Below are 19690 nucleotides of genomic sequence, written 5' to 3'. Positions count from 1 at the left end.
TCTGAGGCCTCAGAGGCATGAGCTCTGCCGGCCCTTCAGGCCGCCCCACATGTGCAAGTCCAGAGGAAGCCTGAGGATAGGGAGTAGCAGGCACCTGCCAAAGACCACTGTCTGTAAGTAGTGAGACAATGAGATGCCTGCACCATCCACTGTAGGGTAGACCATAGTAGACTGCCATTTTCGACATGATTTTTTGTTGTGTTTTTTTTAATATCAATGACATTTTAAAATCAGGAAAGAAGAACTTATAATAAGAATACTCTACAAAATATTAGGTTTTCTAGAGAAAAGACTAAGAGGCTTGAAATTAAGTCAGAAAATATGCAGGGAGGCCAGGGAATCTCTCCTCAAAGGGGTCCTTCCACCTAGAAAACGTGCCCTGGACTTGAGCCCACCCCACACACAGGGTGGATGGTGCCGGAAGAAGAGAGACGGCGGAGATGAAGCACGTTCTGACATTTTATTCACTGGTCATAAATACAGTCTCGTGCGCATGAAGGGGGTCGTGAACACGGGGCTAGCACCTGGGACGTGACTGTCACGGAGCGCTCAGTGCTTCACCATCACTGGCCAGAGGACTCCCTGCAGCGGCTCGGGGCGCGCACCCCCCGACCAAGCTTTTGGCTTTGTGGCGATCCTCCTTCTGGGGCAGCAATGTATTCTTGGCTCATCCTCAACAATTTTTTAAAAATTCATAAAAGATCAAGTGTTTGCAAGAAAATATCAAAGAGGATAAGAAGACTTTCAGTTCTTCTCAGAGTCTAAAAGTAAAACGGGAAGGTAAGGAAGAAGGAGAGAAAGGGAAAAGATGTCAGGGGTGGGCCAGGCTGCTTCCTTTCCCCAGAGCGTTCAAAAAAAAAAAAAACAAAAACAGGGAGGTATTAATGCCGTTTGGAGATGGGCTGCGTCTCTCTGATGAGCCACTCGAGGGCTTCCTGGCGGCCCTGTTTTTGCAGTTCCTTCCCGATCACGTCCCTGCAGGTCAGGTGGTAGTTGTTGAGCCAGTCGCACTGCAAGAGGGAAGGAATACAGATATGGTCTCACCATCACACCTTCACCAAAGGCTGCGCAGCGAGCAGTGAGGGCCCATGTGCTGAGATCACAGGATGAGAGTAAAGGAGCACAAAGCCCTTTCTCCCTGCTCATGGACAAGCGACCTCCTTGTGTTCTACCTCCCTGGAAACAGATGGGACGAGGCCACATGGCTGATGGTGAAAATGCTCCTGGAACCATCTACTGCATGTGGACTGTGAGGGAACCACGAAGCCTGACGGCAAGCCGTGGCTCTAGGCTTCCCTGAATGCAGAGTAACTTGTAATCGGGTGTCCCCCTCAACAGCACCCCTGGAAGCCATGACGAGAGAGTGGGGGCAGGGGTCTCACAGCTCCTGCACCCACCCTGGTTGCCTCAACTGCTGTGAAGACACACCTGAAGCTGTCCTACCAACGTGCTGAGTTTCCTATCCCGTATCCGCCTACAAAGCTGAATAAACTAGGATCAGTCAAGCCGGTGAGGGTCTTGTGAGTGTGGCCGTCTAGATGCGCCTAAAGCCTTTGGAGGTCAAGGCCTGTGCTGCTGCAGGTTGGGGTTGGGAGTAAGCGTGACTTTCAGAGCCTCAAATGAACAGGGCCACCACACCAGGAGATAAAGAAGAGGTAAAAGTATGGAGCCTGATGGGTGGGTGTGTGGGTGTGTGTGGGGGGTGTGTGTGTGGTGTGGAGCCTGATGGGGTGTGTGTGTGTGTATGTGCATGTGTGGGGTGTGCGTGTGTGTGTGTGTGTGTGTGTGTGTCGGGGCGGGGGGTCCTGATGCGCTGAACCTGATGACAAGGGTTCTGCCCATCTCCTCCGGGTGAGGAGTGAGGGACGATGTGGGCTGGAGGGAAGCAAGTTCTGCCAAGAGGACGACAACCCATGCTCTCCACTGCCCCCAAGGGGGCCTGACCACATCACATCAGACAGACGGGGTGGTGTCGCCAATGACTCTGACCCAACTGGTGCTCCTATGCCCACTGAGAAGAGCCTACTAGTCTTTCTGGGAGGTGGGGAAGAGGGGTGGGATATCAAACGCAAGCAAACGGCTGCATGTCAGCAGCAAGGCCAGGCAGGGCTGTAAGGCAGCCTGCCGTCCAAAGCAGCTCAACAGTGTAGACAGGAGCAAGCCTGGGGCCACAGAGACACTCCCAAGACCCTTTTGGTCGGGGCAAGCTGGGGCACCCGCAGGGGGCTGGAGCAACACGTCACAAAGGCCTTGGCAGCCTGCAGCACCCACATTCATGTCCAACCAAAGTCCTCTGCTGCCACCTGGTGACAAATCGATGGGAATGCAGACCTAACCCAGAAACTCCCTAAAGTTTCTACTGAGACTATTTGGGAGACGGTAAAGGGCAATGACTGATACTTTAAAAGCCCAACAGACAGAATCTTGCTGTGGGGTATTACTATGCCTTAAGACAGAATGAAGCCTTAGATTTACTGAGTGGTATATGGGAAATGAACACTTTTGCTTAAAGAGATAATAACTACACTCTGCTTGGAATGTTAAATACTGCCCTCTACTTGTAATTTGTGGAAACTTGCTAATGATTCCAAGGTAAGAAGACATTATCTGTCCTATAAAAACTAATTGGCTAAAAGAATAGTTCAGTGATTGGGGTATATAAGGTACAGTAATGAACACTGGACCAGGCAGAGAGCACTGGTCTTTGTCCAATGTCACGCGGGAGTCACAGGTTAAAAAGACTCTCTCCCTCAAGGAAAAATGGCCTCGCTTAACCTTCCTCGTGCGCTATTTCCCTGGATAAAGTGGAAGGTCACATGGGAGGAGTGTCTCCTGACTGGTACACTTCATGCGGACAGCAAGGCCTATGTGACCTGGAATCACCTGGCAGAAGCCACAGCCTTGGGCTTCCAAGAGGGCACAGTGACTTACTAGTAGAGGGTCCCTTGCTAAGGCCCTGGAAGCTGTGCTCGAGGGCCACAAGAAGAGACTGGTTCCTTGGGCGGAGGGCTGTAAGCAGGGTGGCTGCATGCTCACTTCTGTGCTGTCAGCCCCTCTCACCTAAGCCAGCCCTGTGGGGACCGGAGAAGGGCCCCACGGCCACAGGAGATACTCTTCCCACTGAAAAGACACACCTGCCACTGTGCTGCTGACAGGCTGCTTCCCCTTCTGTATCCATCTGCAGCCCGAATAAACCAGCATCAGCAGGGCTTGTTCGGGTGCTGTGAGCGGGAACATTTGGCTGAATCGAGGCACTGACGGTCAAGATGAGGTGCCCAAGCACAGAGGCGATCGAAGCAGCAAGTGGATGACCCTCCTCTGTCACCCATCTGTGAGCTGCATGAGGCAGAGAGGGAGCTTCTGGCCGGGAGGAGCCCGTTCCACGGGGGCTCCTCAGCCCTCAGAGGTGCTTTCCTCTAGTGCCAACAAGCACAGGGCCCACGCAGGCTCCACTGAGGGTGCGTTTCTGCCTCAAAAGCCCCTGGGATGAGGCCAGTGGCTGCCTCTGGTAACAAAAACTTCTCATTCCTAGAGTGATGCACCACGCTGGTCCTGCCTTTGGCTTCTGCCAGGCATTTGCTTTCTGCTGGACTTCTGACTGCCTGCCTGGCTCTGGAATTTGTGTCCTTCTGGCTTCTGTCTTCCTGACTTGGGCCTGACCACTTCACAGCAGACAGACAGGGTGGTGGTGGTTCCACCCTGTTTGGACCCTTGTCCCTGCTCTGACCTCGATCACCTGCCTGATCCCTCAAGCCTCACTCCAGGTTCCTGGGCCTGCCGCCTCACCTGGCCTCACGAGCCTGGGGACCCGTGCTGGGATTTGCAGGGGTTCCAAGACCTGTCACCCTCGGAGCCTGACAGGTGAGCACTGCTGTGTGTCTGCTCTGTGACGGGTTTCAGAGCCCAGAGCGACCACCTCTCTCCCTGCCTGTGACAAAACTCGGCATGTGGTAATAGCGTTTGCTTCTCAGTTCCTTAACATTTCACGCAACACAAGAAAACAACATGGTGTGTGCAATGGCCCCACCCACCCACAAAAATGCAGGGAAGACACATGCCCATGTTTGCTAAACACGCCTCAGGGCAGCTATGGCTCTGGTCCTCCTGGAAAGCAACAGCACACTATTCATTCCCCCCTGTGAAGCCCCACCATCCCCAGCAGTGAGGAGAGCAGGGCTATATCTACCTCGAGACCCAAAAATACAGGAAGAGCACCTCCTGTCCTCAGGAGACCTAGGATTTTTCAACTCAGCTGGCCTAGGCTCTAACTTAAAAGTGACAGCGAGGGGAGAACGTAGGGCCGCTCTCCACCCCACACGCTTCTGCCCTCCCCCAAGGCTTCCTCGTTACCTCTTTGTCTGTAAGAGAGTCCACATCTATCATTTTGGTCTGTATCGGAACCAACGTTAGAGGGTCAAAGGTCAGGCTTCCCCGGTTACTGAAGTTATACTGTGGGAGAAGGAAGAAAACAGAAGCTTTTTTACTCCTCTTTACCACAATGACCTGCCACGAGGTCACTCCCACCTGACAGGACCATCCCTCAGAGCCGGGTGTAACTAGGAATTGAGACGTGGTTAGCTGGTCACCATTTTTAATAGACACGGGAGACACGATGAACACAGCGGATGCCACTTTCCAAGAGCTGCTCCACTGTGCAAACAACAGCCTGTGCCACCAGGAAAAGCCAAAGAGTGCTGAGGGGCTCCCAGCAGCAGGTCCACAGACTCCTGCCTGCTGTGATGGAGAAGAGGCACAGAGGGTGTCTGGAAGCAGGGGGATCTCTGGTTTTGGTTCTCGAGCCTCTGCTAACGCGTAAGTCCCCCAGCAGGTCCCCCCGCCCCTTTTTTTTTTTTTTTTTGCGGTACGCGGGCCTCTCACTGTTGTGGCCTCTCCCATTACGGAGCACAGGCTCCGGACGCACAGGCGCAGTGGCCATGGCTCACGGGCCCAGCCGCTCTGCGGCATGTGGGATCTTCCTGGACCGGGGCACGAACCCATATCTCAGCAGGTCCCTTTTTTTGACATCAACCATGCAACCTGCCTTGACCAAGCCAGGCCCATCAGATGACAGGTAACAGGTCTGTCCAGTGCACGTGGCATGGAGTGGCCAGGGCACACAGAGCACGCTGGGTCTCTGTTGCTGGCGGGGCCTCTGGGAGTGAGGGGAGAGGCCACTCTCAAGAAGAGTGACATCAGTGTGCAAGCGGAGAGCAGACCCCTGCAGTCAGCGTCCCTGGAGACTTAGGAAGCCACCTCCCTCCAACGGTTCCATTTCCAAAATCACCCATGGAGGAGGAGCAAGCAGGTCTTCTAGGTCAAGCCCAGCACCTAAAGCCCGCAAACTCTTGGTAATGTGACAGGGAGAGGGTGACACACCTGTGGGGCCCTACCCAGGGGTAACTCGGGCCTCCTCAGCTTTACCTGACAAAAATCATCTGGGGCATTTGTTGAAAATAGTTCCCTGGGGCTTCCCTGGCGGCGCAGTGGTTGACAATCTGCCTGCCAGTGCAGGCGACATGGGTTCGAGACCTGGTCTGGGAAGATCCCACATGCCACGGGGCAACTGGGCGCGTGAGCCACAACTACTGAGCCTGCACGTCTGGAGCCTGTGCTCCGCAAAAAGCTAGGCCGCGATAGTGAGAGGCTCGCGCACCACGATGAAGAGTGGCCCCTGCTCACCACAACTAGAGAAAGCCCACACACAGAAACGAAGACCCAACACAGCCAAAAATAAATAAATTTATAAAAATAAAAGAATGTACAGATTCTCTTTTAAAAAAAGAAAATAGTTCCCGGGCCCCAGCCCTGGAGATTCTGCTTCAGTGTCTGGAAGGGGCCTTTCAGCTAGCACCCCTCCCCCACACCAGAGGAGGCTTCACGACACGAAGCTGCCTCCAGTAAACTCGGAGCCCCAACTAACATCAAGCAGGGGGCTGGCTGCCTGGGGCTCCATGAGGTCCAATTCAGGGTCCCAGTTCACTAAGGATTTTCCTTCTGGCTTTGCAGAGGAGAATGAATTCCAGGAGAGACACCACTATCAGGGGAAGGAGGCTCCATTTTGGCCCCAGAATGACATGCTCTTGGTTCCAAGGACAAAAGTCCTCATCCTCCCCCATTAAGGAATAAGGGAATTTTAAAAACAAAAACCTAATTACTCACCTTGGTCTTCACAGGCACCACCAGGACAACATTCTCAATGCGAATTCCGAAAGCCCCGTCTTCATAATACCCTGGCTCTAAAACAAACCAAACCCCAAAATGAGAAGTAGCCCACGATGAAGATAAGCACAGAGAAGCTTGCACTCCTGGGATGACAGCGCTTCCCCGAGAGGAGAAACAGATGAAGCGCCACTCAATGTGGGTGTAAGAGCCCAGAGACGCCTCCTCCCGCGGGGCACTTTTAATAGGCACTTGAGGTCCAGACGGAGAAAGGCTCAGAAGTTCCTGAGAACTGGCTGCAGGGTAGGGAGTACAATAACAGAGGATCCCCCAAATAACTTAGGGGGCATATCCATAAGACACAATGATGCAGGGAGAAAAATACATTCACAAATATGTGGTAATGATATGGGAAAAGACAAGAAGCTAATATAGCAAAATATTAAGTCATGTTTCCTCTCGGTGTCTGGATTACAAATGATTTTCACTTTCTTCTTTATACCGTTCCATAGTCTCACTTCTTCTACAATGAATATCACTTTTATAATCAAAAAAGGTTGTTGTTTTTGTTTAATTCAGGAAGGGGAAATTATTTCCAATTTACTTTATAATAATTAAAATATAAGAAACAACAAAGAGCTTTCAGAAAGGCCAGAGGACCCACGCACACCCTCTAGGTGAGAGACACCTACCATCAGTGACAATCATGCCGGCCTCCAAGGGCTCATCAGAGAATGTTTTATAACTGATGCCACAAGGACCCTCATGAACATTCAGAAAAGACCCAACACCGTGTCCCGTCCCATGCAGGTAATCCAAGCCAGAATCCCATAAAGCTGAGCGGGCAAAGGAGTCAAGAAGGTGGCCTGAAAGACATATTAAGAACCACTTGGTGATTCTGTACAGTACTTTTCAACTTGCAAAGCACTTTGGAGATTACATTTGTTATGTTTGGCTCCAGAAGGTGAAACAGAAACCAGCGGGTAAAAGTTACTGGAGGATTCAGGTTTCAGCCCAACACAAAGAAGAACTTTCTAACAGTCAGAGCTCCTGAGGAGGGCAGCTCCCCCACCAGTCAGAGCTCAGTCTAAAGCTGGAGGATGCCGGTGAGGAATGGTCGCCTGTAGCAGGTAAGGGCTGCAGTAGATGACATGGAGGTTCCCTTCCCAGTGCTGGGACCCTACAGTTTCAGAATTACAAGATGAGATTCTAACCAGACTGCAAGCATGAGGAAAGTGGTGCCCAGGGAGATGAGTGCTAGCCCAGCCTAAGCAGACTCAAGGCCCAGGTCTTGTCAACTCCCTGTGCAATGGCCCACCCACCCATCCTCATGCAAAAAAGTGTATGTCTCAAGTCAGGTTCTCAGTAAAATAAATCCCAGTGAGGGTCCAAGGGCAGACAGGAGGCTGCACCAACTTCCACTGGGGCCCTGAGGCCTTCATGCCCTGCTGCCCTCTCCTGGCAGCCACCCCACATGGGTCACCCGACACCATAATTGGTCAGGAGTGAGGTTCACACCTGACCCTGGGCCCAATCCTAAGCCTGGCTCCCTGGAGTTCCTCTCAGCTCAGTCCATGCAGCACCCCCATTTGCCCAGGATGGGCCATAAGTAGGCTGGGGGCTGCTATGGTGAGGGAAGGACGTGTTCTTCCACCCAAACTTAGACACGTCTGATGCCTGAACAAGAAAAAGCCTGCCGTATGATTGAAGGAATCACCTACCTTTGGTTCCAGTCGGGAAAACAGCTGCACTCACAGCTATGTGGCCCTTGAGGACACATGTGAAGCATTCCTGCCAAAGAAAACCCAGAGGGCATGTTCAGGACTGGCACAGACATTTTAATCCTATAGTTTTCGGGTAGTTTTGAAAACCTTGCCTCTGAAGGTTTTGTAGCAATACCACAGAGAAAATCAGAGGAAAAAGGAAAAAAAATCTGGTGGTGGAAAAAAACCTTGGCCTTGGTACCAATTTTCCAGAAAATCTTGAAATTCAATTTAATAAAAGAGAACTGACTGAGAGATGACCCCACCAGTCTTTCCCTTGTAATGAACATTCTGCCATACTCTCTGCCATCTGAGCCTCAGAAAGACTGGGGAAAAGTACTAAAAAGTACTGATGACACTAGGTAACACTTACTGAGCTATTCCTCTGTGCCAGGCATGATACGTACAGCACTGTACGTTTAATCCCACACTTCCTGTTGGAGGCACTCTTGCCATCCCCACTTCATAGAGAGATGAATGCCAGGTCATGCAGTTCATAAGTGGCAGCATGTGGCCTTGGAGCCAGGCAGTCCTGCTTCAACCTCTGTGCACCTCACCACCATCTATACTCAGGGTTTAGTCTCTACTGCCTGGACAAGAAAAGTGCTATTTGGAAGGGTAGTGGCTTGCCAGTAAGGTGCAGAGTCAGGACTAAACCCCACAATGTTCAATCTGGCCTGGATTGAACACAGTATAAGAAGAGTCACACCAGGGCTTCCCTGGTGGCGCAGTGGTTGGGAGTCCGCCTGCCGATGCAGGGGATGCGGGTTCGTGCCCTGGTCCGGGGGGATCCCACGTGCCGCGGAGCGGCTGGGCCCGTGAGCCATGGCCGCTGGGCCTGCGCATCCAGATCCTGTGCTCCGCAAGGGGAGAGGCCACAACAGTGAGAGGCCCACGTACCACAAAAAAAAAAAAAAAAATTTCTCCATTAATTAATTAAATGGATGTCATGAAGCAGATAAGCCTGATTCCACAGTAATGAGCTATTTTATTGTCCCACATATAATTTTTACTTATGTATACACTCCTTTTCACAAGAGAGAACTGTCAAAGAGCAGAGAGGGCCTCTTGAGTTTTCTCTTACCTTCTCATAGGCCGTAGGGGTTCCAAAATGCATGGTACGAGTCACATCTGTGGTTCCATCCCTTTCCAAAAGGAAGGACAAATTAGTTTTCACTCAGAATAAGCTTTTGCTCAAATATGAGACAGATGAGGATGTGGAGAAATTAGAACCCTCATGCATTGCTGGTAGACATATAAAATAGTAGAGCCACTTTGGAAGACAATTTACAGTTCCTTAAAAGGTGAAACATGGAGTCACCCTAGGACCCAGCAATTCCACTCCTAGGTAAACCCCCCAAGAGAACCGAAAACATACATCCACACAAAAACTTGTACACGAATGTTCATAGCAGCATTACTCATAATACCCAAAACATAGAAACAACCTAAATGTCCATCAACTAATGAGTAAACAAAATGTAGTATACACATACAATGAAATATTATTCAGCAATAAAAAGGAATGAAGTAGTGATACACACTATAACCTGGATGAACCTGGAAGACATTACACTAAGTGACGGAAGTCAGCCACTGAGGCCATATAATTCCATTTATATGAAATGTCCAGAATAGGCAAATCCATACAGACAGAAAGTATACTAGTGGTTCCCTGGGTAGGGGAAAGTGGGAAGTGACTGCTAACAGGAATGGTGTTTCTTTTTTGAGGTGATGAAAATATTCTACAATTGATTGTGGTGACAGTTGTACAACTCCGTGAATAAACTAAAAACCATCAACTGTACATTTCAAATGAGTAAGCTGAATTATATTTCAATGAAATTGTTAAAAGAAAAAAAATGAGACAAAGTGTGAATGCAAGGATGGCCCAGTGTAGTGGGAGTGAACTCAGTCAGGCCCTGACACACACACTCTTGGTCTACAATGTGAGGACTGTCACGGAAGACACCATCCCTGGTATTATGAATGAAAAGGAGGTGGACAAAGTAAATAGGAACCTGTTTCTAGCAAAAGAAGTTCAAACTCTAATTCCTCCTGTCAGGATGGCAAGTGGTTTACTGGACCCTAAAAATACCCAAATGCATCTTTTAGAACACCCTAATCCACCCCTTGACACAGAAAGAGTAACTTCTAGAATCCTGCTAAAATTTAGAAGTGAACCAAAGTTACACCATTACCCAAGAAATCCAAATACACTTAGCTCTAGGCTTTTATTAACTCCAGCCCACACGTCCCATGGCTAGGTTGTGGCTTCCATCTCCACCAGCCAAAGTCCCAGCTTCGGTGGAGAAAGGAGTAGTGAAAGGCCTTGCTTGTGCTCTCTCAGTGCAGACAACACCTATTCCTGCTCCTCCTTGTGGGCTCCCCATCAAGACCCAACCAGATCTTGGTTTCTCTGAGAAACTATTCTAGATGATGACTGCGAAAGCAGCAAGGCATGAAGAAGGAAATTGAGAAATTCAGGGACAACCCTCGTTTCTCATTCATTCATTCAAAATTAAGCCCTCACTTCACAAGGCCCTGGGGCCACTAAAAGTCTGGGGAGCTGCCAGGTGGTGTTATGGGCTGGAGCAGAGGACTTCCCAAAGGTTCTGAAAGCTGACTTTCAGTTATTTATTTAGTGTTTAACAGCTTCCAGCCAAGGACTAAACCTTTCTATCAAACAGTCTTTTGTGGGAACAGGACCACAACTGGGCTATCTCAACAAGGGGTGAAAAGAAGGACAAGACGTGGAAGCAAGTCCATCAGTGGCTGGCACAGAATGAGATGACCAGCTGAGCACTCTGGGCCAGAGCCTGGCTTGTCCACCTACTCAACTGCCTTGATTCAGTGGAGTCGAGCTCTACGCAGCCCCGATTCACTTACTTGTACTGAGCACCCGAGTCAATGAGGTACACCTCATCCAGAGACAAGGTCCTATTCGTCTCAGGGACCGGCCTAAGAAAGTTAATTAAAAATTAATTCTTCCACAAATGTAAATGCTTCCTGAACCTGGGAGGAAGGAATACAAGAGTTCTTTGTACTGTGTGAACAATTTATGTAAGCCTTAAATTATATCAAACTAAAGTTACCCAATAGGTTAATTATTTCAACTAATATTAACCTTCTACTCTTTAAAGACCCAGTCAACCTATCTCCTCAACAGAGAGAGAGCTCAGAAGGAAATAACATATTTCTTTGTATCTTCCTCCATTTGTGACTGGAAGAAAACAAGTGTTCATCAGATAATTGTAAAAGCTACAAAAATAATAATCAGTAGAAGCAACAGGACCAAGCTGGGAAATGGGAAGAGAGCAGCCGCAGTCATTTCGGGGGGCAGGGGGGCGGTCCAGGCCCCTGCCTCAGCCTCCACTTCCCTCCCTCAGGCCCAATCCCACCAGGTGCCTCCCCACCTGCTTCCTAGACCACCAGACAGGCAGAAGGTCAATGTCTCAGTCTGGAGAAAACCTAACAGGATTTTTGCTGGGGAAAGGAATGGACCATGAACATCTTATGCTAGAGCTCTTTTTTCAAATGAACATCAGGTATTTTTTAAAGTGATCTGATTTCTCCATGCCTTTTTCCAGACAATATGCTGCACTGGGAAAAGCTAAAAGGGACACGAGCATTCCAAGTCTCCGCCCTGCAGCCGAGAGAGGTTCTCAGAGAGGTTCTCCTTCACTTCCAGGCAATAAGGGTGAAAGTGGGCACTCGAGCCCAACTGGCAGAAAAGACAACCAGACATGGGCCCAGTTTCAGCACTCTCTCTGTCAACAGGCTTCCACCAGCCACAACAAAGAGACACCTAAGGAGAAGCAAAATTCTCCCCCCTTGGTCTGAAATTATTTATTGTGTTAATTATATGCAAAATTCTAGAGTAGTATCCCACCAGGAAATTCATCACCTGCATTAAATATAAGACAAAACTGAAGCCCTTTTGCTATTTTAACGTTGGAACAGAGGCATTACTGTGAGAGAACTGTACAGTCACATATCTGTGACTGTCTCCCACACAACAGCTTCAAAATTTGTCCCAAGACTAAAAACTCTAAAAGTGATTAACAAGGCGGGGGGCAGGAATTTGTGCCCACGTACAGCACTGCAGCACAGTGAGACAGCCAAGTGTTCCTTCACTACGCACATCACAGGTGGGGAGCAAAGGACTCAAGATGCCCACATGAGGCAGAACCGTGTAAGCCAGGCGAAGCTGAAGCTGGAGCCCCACTTCCCACCACCTCTACAGGCAGGTCTAGCCGTCCTAAATTCATCAGCGCCCCCTCTGTCTCACAGTGCAGGGATGCGTGGCTCTGTGGGTCCGTGGGCTCTTGTAGGTCATGTGGTACAAACCCCCATAGGCTGGGGAGGAAAGAGAGGTTACAGATTATCACTTCAACCGTAGCAGGGAGCTCTACAACCTACTGATAAGCTTTTTTGGTATGGAGGTGATGGAGCTCACAGGACGTTTGGACTAGTGCATCAAGAAGGGTGCCACTGTCAGAAAAGAAAAACACTAAAATACTAAGATTCAGGGATTACGAATACAGATACTGCAGCCTCAAAGGAAAGAGGGACAACCCGTCTGACATCACGAGAACGTCAATGCAAAACCTCTGTGCCTAGGAGTTGGCTCCCAACAGGCAGAGGCTTGGGGATTTAGAGCGAAGAAGAGAAAATAAGACCTCCAAGGTCCTATTTCCCATATAAGAACAATCTCAACAGACACACGGAGGTGGGCGCCAGGGCCTCTGGTAGAATAATGTCTCTCCCCTGCTCAGGCTCCTGTGCAGAAGCAGCAGCAAAGCCGGGCAGCGTGCTCCTCCGCATGCCTTACGCGTAGTGAATGATGGCGCCGTTGGGTCCCGTACTGGAAATTGTTGGGAAGCTCAGGTCCACAAAGTCAGCCTGCTGCCTGGAACAGAAAGACACACAAGAGCAGAGTGGCTTAAAGGTTTTTACTGTGCCAAGAGTCAGGGCCCTCCCAGCTTCATTTAACTTGCCAAGGAAATGAGCACAAGGTTCGTGGGCCCCCACAGTGATCCCTTACCTGCGGAATTCCTCAGCTTTGTCGGCAGCTGAGATCTCCGTCACGCCACCTTTGGGCACCTATAAGGAAGTTGCTTATAAACCACTGGGGTGTGATAGATTCATCCGTCTCCTACATATTATAGGGGGTACATTAAAAGCTTACTTTTTCCTCAATCCCCATGTCCCAGCTGTCCAATCTATAGGACACAGCATATGTCTCATCTTTATAAGGAGGGAATTTCCAAAGGCTCTTACCAAAGCCATCTAAAAGTAGAAGCGTTTCTATACATTTAATTTTTCACTCAACTATTTCCCTCAGTGTTATATCCTGAAAACTCCCAAAACTTAATACACCTAAATTTAAAAATTAAAAAGCATCCCCACCTAGGATATCATCCTAAGAAAGTGATCCTAAATAAATAAAAAAGATAAATGTAAAGATATTATTACAAGGTGTCTGGTAAGTGCAAAAAAACGTTAAAACAATCTAAACATTTGAAAATAGGAGGAATGGGTAAATAAATCAGTCTAGCTACTAAACACAATCTCTATTTGAATCTTTTGTGTGTGTGTGTGTGTGTGTGTGTGTGTGTGTGGTATGCTGGCCTCTCACTGTTGTGGCCCCTCCCATTGCGGAGCACAGGGTCCAGACCTGCAGGCTCAGAGGCCATGGCTCACAGGCCCAGCCGCTCCGCGGCATGTGGGATCTTCCCGGACCGGGTCACGAACCCGTGTCCCCTGAATCGGCAGGCGGACTCTCAACCACTGCGCCACCAGGGAAGCCCTGAATCATTTCTTTTAAAGACCTCAAAGCACATGGAAAATGCTCACACTATGATAAGTAAATAAAATAAACAAAATACAAAATCATAGCTGTACAGTGAGAGACATGTAAAAATGATTTATGTTGAAAAAACAATGTACACAGATGAACAATTGCCAAAGAGGAAAACACTGTTACACCAGTGGGAATCAGTGTGATATTTTCTTCTTCCAATTTAACCTACTTTAAAAGAGTTGTTTATATAATATTTAAAGGGAATATGATATTGTTTAATAAGAGCACAAAGAAATTACCTTCCTGTCAACTGCAAGGAGTGAAAGGGCAAGAAACTAATGCCCAGGAGTCAGTTTAAAATAAAAAGTTTTATGGCTTAAAGTTCAAAATATACACAAAGATCTTTTTTCTCTTAACACAGTCAGCTTGCCTGTAATAGTAAGAGTCATTTTTTCTTATAATGAAACTCCACTTAGTTATAAGACAATTCCTTAACCAGAAAGGATCCATTCTGTTAAGGAATTTCTTTCTTCATCTTTGTTACTACTATCTATAATTAAAGAATTTTTCAGTACACACACACCAGGCTTCCCTGGTGGCGCAGTGGTTGAGAATCTGCCTGCCAATGCAGGGGACACGGGTTTGAGTCCCGGTCTGGGAAGATCCCACATGCCGCGGAGCAACTAGGCCTGTGAGCCCCAACTACTGAGCCTGCGCATCTGGAGCCTGTGCTCCGCAACAAGAGAGGCGGCGACAGTGAGAGGCCCGCGCACCGCGATGAAGAGTGGCCCCCGCTTGCCACAAGTAGAGAAAGCCCTCGCACAGAAACGAAGACCCAACACAGCCAAAAAAAGAAAGAAAGAAATACACACACACCACATTTCCACAAAGAACTATTAAAAGAGAGTACTAAAATTAGATCAAGATCTTAGACCCTGTGGTCAACCAGAGCCACGGTTCAAATCACATGTAGATAATTTTTGAATAATCTATATTCATGTGTTAAACAAAGACTAAGAACCAACCTCTTTCTCCAGCCAGTTAAAGAGTTCACAGAGGGCAACGGCATCTTTAATCTGTGCAAATAACAGAGACATTTTTTAAAGTTAGTACTGAAAATCAGATGGGCAGATTCAAAGCCCAGCCCTAATGTGATACTGAGAGGGCTGCACTTATAGGGCTACAAACCATCAGTAATCAGGGCTTTACATGCAGGCATTTCCTGTGAACAAGTGTGCAGCAATTTCCACTATGGGGGAAAGGGCTCCCCTGCTGCTGAGTAGTTCAGGCACAATCAGGAAGGGGCCCACCTCAGAGCCCACAGGAGCACCCTCAGAGGGGTAATTCCTGTACTACTGGAGCAGGAAAGACAGGCCACTGTCAAAAGCCGTCTCTGGGCCCCAAATCTTTCTAGATCCACTGCTGGCCTTGAAACACAAATCTAGGCCTCTTCAGAGGCTTCACCTTCACCACCTACACTATCATCATCAATCTCCTTTTGTGTTTTATGTTATATTATGTAAAGATCTAACCCATCCAGTATTTTATTTCATTCTCTCATTAACTCTGGAAAGCTCAGAGAAGTTCCCACCTTGTGCCAGGCTCAAGGCCACACAGCAGGTGAGGGAGCTGGGCCTTCTGACCACCATGCATCCCCTCTTCTGCACAGGCTGCTTTACTCACGTGAGCTCTCCTCATGCCTTCTGATTCAGCAGAATTCTTCACAGCTTTGGTGATGCAGATGGGGGTGTAAGGCATACAGCAGCGATGATCCTGGGGCAAAAGGCAGTCATATGGGAAATCGAGTCTGGCTCCACTCACCCAAGACCAAGTCTATCACCTCTCCACCCAGCACAGCACACTTAAGACCAATCATTGGAAGAGCTCCCACTCAGGACCCACCCAGCTGTCCCCTGGGGCCCGAAGACCTGCCCTTTTTGGTTGGTGACTCTGAGCATGGCGAAAGGTGTTTGAGCTCATCCAAAAAGATAAAGAAAAAACATAAAACAAGTTATTTCTCCTCTATCCCCCACCCCGTAGCTTTTTGAGACTGCTGGCTGCCAGCCATCAGAGAGATACTGCTTTTCAAACCTCCAAGGTCATGGTCAGAGTTCACTAACAGATCAAAGCTTGACCAAACAACCCCTTTCTGGTTGCACAAAGGAGGCTTTTTCCCACTGTCTAGGGACGCACATGACAGATGAGGGGGGAGGGGAGGCTCCTGCTCCTTCCTGCCTCCTGCTCAGAGATCAGCTGTTAAAGGTCTGATCTTAAAGGGCCTTAAAGGGCCGGGCAAGAGCCTTCCCAATTTGAAAACAAGTTAGAATCCAGCCCTGTGTTACAGGGAGTGGGGAGGGATTTTGCACCACCTTGCACTTGCACTAGCACAGAGCTTCTCAAAGGGCTTTCCCTCTCTCCAGTCTCCTTGCTCTCTCTCTCTGAGATACCTACCCATCATGAGACAAAGGCAGGCATGATCCCCAAGGAGGTAAAACTCTGAGTAACTATGTCATGCAGTGTGACAGTGACAGGGGTGCAATGGCAGGCCAGGAATAGAGGGCCAGGCCTCGGCTCCTCCCAGGATAGCCCACTGCTTAGTGGAGGAGAGAGGCCCAGGGCAGGACAGTCAAAAAGCTACAACTCCTTAGGCAGGTTTATTCCTAGATATTTTATTCTTTTTGTTGCAATGGTAAATGGGAGTGTTTTCTTAATTTCACTTTCAGATTTTTCATCATTAGTGTATAAGAATGCCAGAGATTTCTGTGCATTAATTTTGTATCCTGCTACTTCACCAAATTCATTGATTAGCTCTAGAAGTTTACTGGTAGCATCTTTAGGATTCTCTATGTATATTATCATGTCATCGACCTGTATGCAGAAAATAATAAGACACTGATGAAAAAAATTAAAGATGATAAAAATAGATGGAGAGATATACCATGTTCTTGGATTGGAAGAATCAACATTGTGAAAATGACTCTACCACCCAAAGCAATCTACAGATTCAATGCAATCCCTATCAAACTACCACTGGCATTTTTCATAGAACTAGAACAAAAAATTTCACAATTTTTATGGAAACACAAAAGACCCCGAATAGCCAAAGCAATCTTGAGAACGAAAAATGGAGCTGGAGGAATTAGGCTCTCTGACTTCAGACTATACTACAAACCTACAGTAATCAAGACAGTATGATACTGGCACAAAAACAGAAATATAGGTCAATGGAACAGGATAGAAAGCCCAGAGATAAACCCACGCACATATGGTCACCTTATCTTTGATAAAGGAGGCAAGAATATACAGTGGAGAAAAGACAGCCTCTTCAATAAGTGGTGCTGGGAAAACTGGACAGGTACATGTAAAAGTATGAAATTAGAACACACCCTAACACCATCCACAAAAATAAACTCAAAATGGATTAAAGACATAAATGTAAGGCCAGACACTATAAAACTCTTAGAGGAAAACATAGGCAGAACACTCTATGACATAAATCACAGCAAGATCATTTTTGACCCACCTCTTAGAGAAATGGAAATAAAAACAAAAATAAACAAATGGGACCTAATGAAACTTAAAAGCTTTTGCACAGCAAAGGAAACCATAAACAAGACCAAAAAACAACCCTCAGAATGGGAGAAAATATTTGCAAATGAAGCAACTGACAAAGGATTCATCTCCAAAATTTACAAGCAGCTCATGCAGCTCAATAACAAAAAAACAACCCAATCCAAAAATGGGCAGAAGACCTAAATAGACATTTCTCCAAAGAAGATATACAGATTGCCAACAAACACATGAAAGAATGCTCAACACCATTAATCATTAGAGAAATGCAAATCAAAACTACAATGAGATATCATCTCACACCGGTCAGAATGACCATCATCAAAAAATCTAGAAACAATAAATGCTAGAAAGGGTGTGGAGAAAAGGGAACCCTCTTGCACTGCTGGTGGGAATGTAAACTGATACAGCCACTATGGAGAACAGTATGGAGGTTCCTTAAAAAACTACAAATAGAACTACCATATGACCCAGCAATCCCACTACTGGGCATATACCCTGAGAAAACCATAATTCAAAAAGAGTCATGTACCAAAATGTTCACTGCAGCTCTATTTACAATAGCCAGGACATGGAAGCAACCTAAGTGTCCATCAACAGATGAATGGATAAAGAAGATGTGGCCCATATATACAATGGAATATTACTCAGCCATAAAAAGAAACGAAATTGAGTTATTTGTAGTGACGTGGATGGACCTAGAGTCTGTCATACAGAGTGAAGTAAGTCAGAAAGAGAAAAACAAATACCGTATGCTAACACATATATATAGAATCTAAGAAAAAAAAAAAAAAAGGTCATGAAGTACCTAGGGGTAAGACGGGAATAAAGACACAGACCTACTAGAGCATGGACTTGAGGATATGGGGAGGGGGAATGGTAAGCTGTTACAAAGTGAGAGAGTGGCATGGACGTATATATATACACTACCAAATATAAAATAGATAGCTAGTGGGAAGCAGCTGCATAGCACAGGGAGATCAGCTAGGTGGTTTGTGACCACCTAGAGGGGTGGGATAGGGAGGGTGGGAGGGAGGGAGACGCAAGAGGGAAGAGATATGGGAACATATGTATATGTATAACTGATTCACTTTGTTATAAAGCAGAAACTAACACACCATTGTAAAGCAATTATGCTCCAATAAAGATGTTAAAAAAAAAAAGGCTACAACTAAGGTGCCTGGAACTCCTGCACCAGGCCTCAGTTAAAATGAGGGGGAAGGTGTCAGCTGCTTAGCACCACCCAGCAGGGGCTCAGTCAAGGGCAGGGCTATCAATATCATTTGACCTTTGACAAATCCCCAACTCCCAAAGCCTCCCTGGGCCTCAGGTCTCCTTAACTATGAAATGTGGTAGGAGAGGTGGGTGTAGAGTAGTGTCTCCCAAACTTCAGATACTCTCATACCACCTGCACAGGTCTTAACCTAGCTGCTACCCTCTGGACCCTTATAAGACTTTTCTTTAGACTATCTTTCAATCAACATAGGTTACTGAACTCAACTCTCTCTTAAGAAAACAATTTTTATAATATATGGTCTCATATGCTAATCATATTTTTTTCTAGTACACACTAAAACACTTTTTTTATAGTTGATATACAATATTATATAGGTGTGAGGTATACAACATAGTGATTCTTAATTTTTAAAGGTTAAATTCCATTCAAAGTTATTATAAAATACCGGCTGTGTTCCTTGTGCTATACACTATATCCTTGTAGCTTATTTATGTTATACATAGTAGTTTGTACCTCTTAATCCCAGATCCCTATCTTGCCCCTCCCCCCTTCCCTCTCCCCATTGGTAACCACTAGTTCATTCTCTGTAACTGTTAAAACGCTTTTAAAACAGAGACATTTAAATAAACCTAAGTACGAATGTGTACCACCTAAAATCATCTCTCATATGTCACGTTTTGGAAAACACAGAACTCAATGAGTTCTAAAAGCCTCACACTCCAGCCCAAAGGGCTCATCCAGGGAGACGACACCTCTGACCCAACAGCCAGTCCTGGAAATCTGCCTGAACCACCTCTGCTTCAAAGACAAGCTGCACGATGCCAGGACTGGAAAGGGCCTGGCAGCTGGAGTGGCAGGTTTAGATGGGTCTCTGGGGCTACCAACCTTGGGGATGGCCTCGCTCACGGCATAGCTGGCCTTGTCGCTGACCCACACCTTCTCCCTCGGGGAGAGGCTGGCGCACAGAGTCTTGAGCTCGCTCAGGATGGACTTGTAGGGAAGCACCTGGATTCTGTATTCAGCTTCCAGGCCCAAGTCAAGCAGCAGGTGCTCCTTCACACTGGGGGCATCTGTGCGGTCGCCATCAATGAAGAGCCTGCAGAGGGGCCAGAGGTGAGGTGACAGAAAAGGCAGGCATAGGAGTGAGAGGACTAG

General features: G+C 47.5%; 1 protein-coding gene across 16 annotated transcripts in view; it reads right to left on the bottom strand.

Moving 5' to 3' along the window:
• Positions 1–446: 446 nt before the first annotated feature.
• Positions 447–19690, bottom strand: part of XPNPEP1 (X-prolyl aminopeptidase 1) — a 55872-nt gene continuing 36628 nt past the window's right edge. For all 16 annotated transcript variants that reach the window (XM_067024724.1, XM_067024720.1, XM_059052508.2 and 13 more), the window contains 12 exons: positions 19421–19631; positions 15412–15501; positions 14754–14804; positions 12970–13028; positions 12757–12834; positions 10812–10883; positions 9007–9067; positions 7881–7950; positions 6852–7025; positions 6160–6236; positions 4351–4449; positions 447–1010 (listed from right to left, as the gene is read on the bottom strand). In XM_067024724.1, the coding sequence (XP_066880825.1) occupies positions 882–1010; positions 4351–4449; positions 6160–6236; positions 6852–7025; positions 7881–7950; positions 9007–9067; positions 10812–10883; positions 12757–12834; positions 12970–13028; positions 14754–14804; positions 15412–15501; positions 19421–19631 (1171 nt within the window). In that variant the 3' untranslated portion in view covers positions 447–881. The remainder of the gene's footprint in view (positions 1011–4350; positions 4450–6159; positions 6237–6851; positions 7026–7880; positions 7951–9006; positions 9068–10811; positions 10884–12756; positions 12835–12969; positions 13029–14753; positions 14805–15411; positions 15502–19420; positions 19632–19690) is intronic.

This window comes from Kogia breviceps, chromosome 2 (genome assembly GCF_026419965.1).
Source record: "Kogia breviceps isolate mKogBre1 chromosome 2, mKogBre1 haplotype 1, whole genome shotgun sequence".
NCBI classification, from domain to species: domain Eukaryota; kingdom Metazoa; phylum Chordata; class Mammalia; order Artiodactyla; family Physeteridae; genus Kogia; species Kogia breviceps.
Note: the sequence above shows the minus strand (reverse complement) of the source record. Positions and strands in the feature narration are given on the sequence as shown.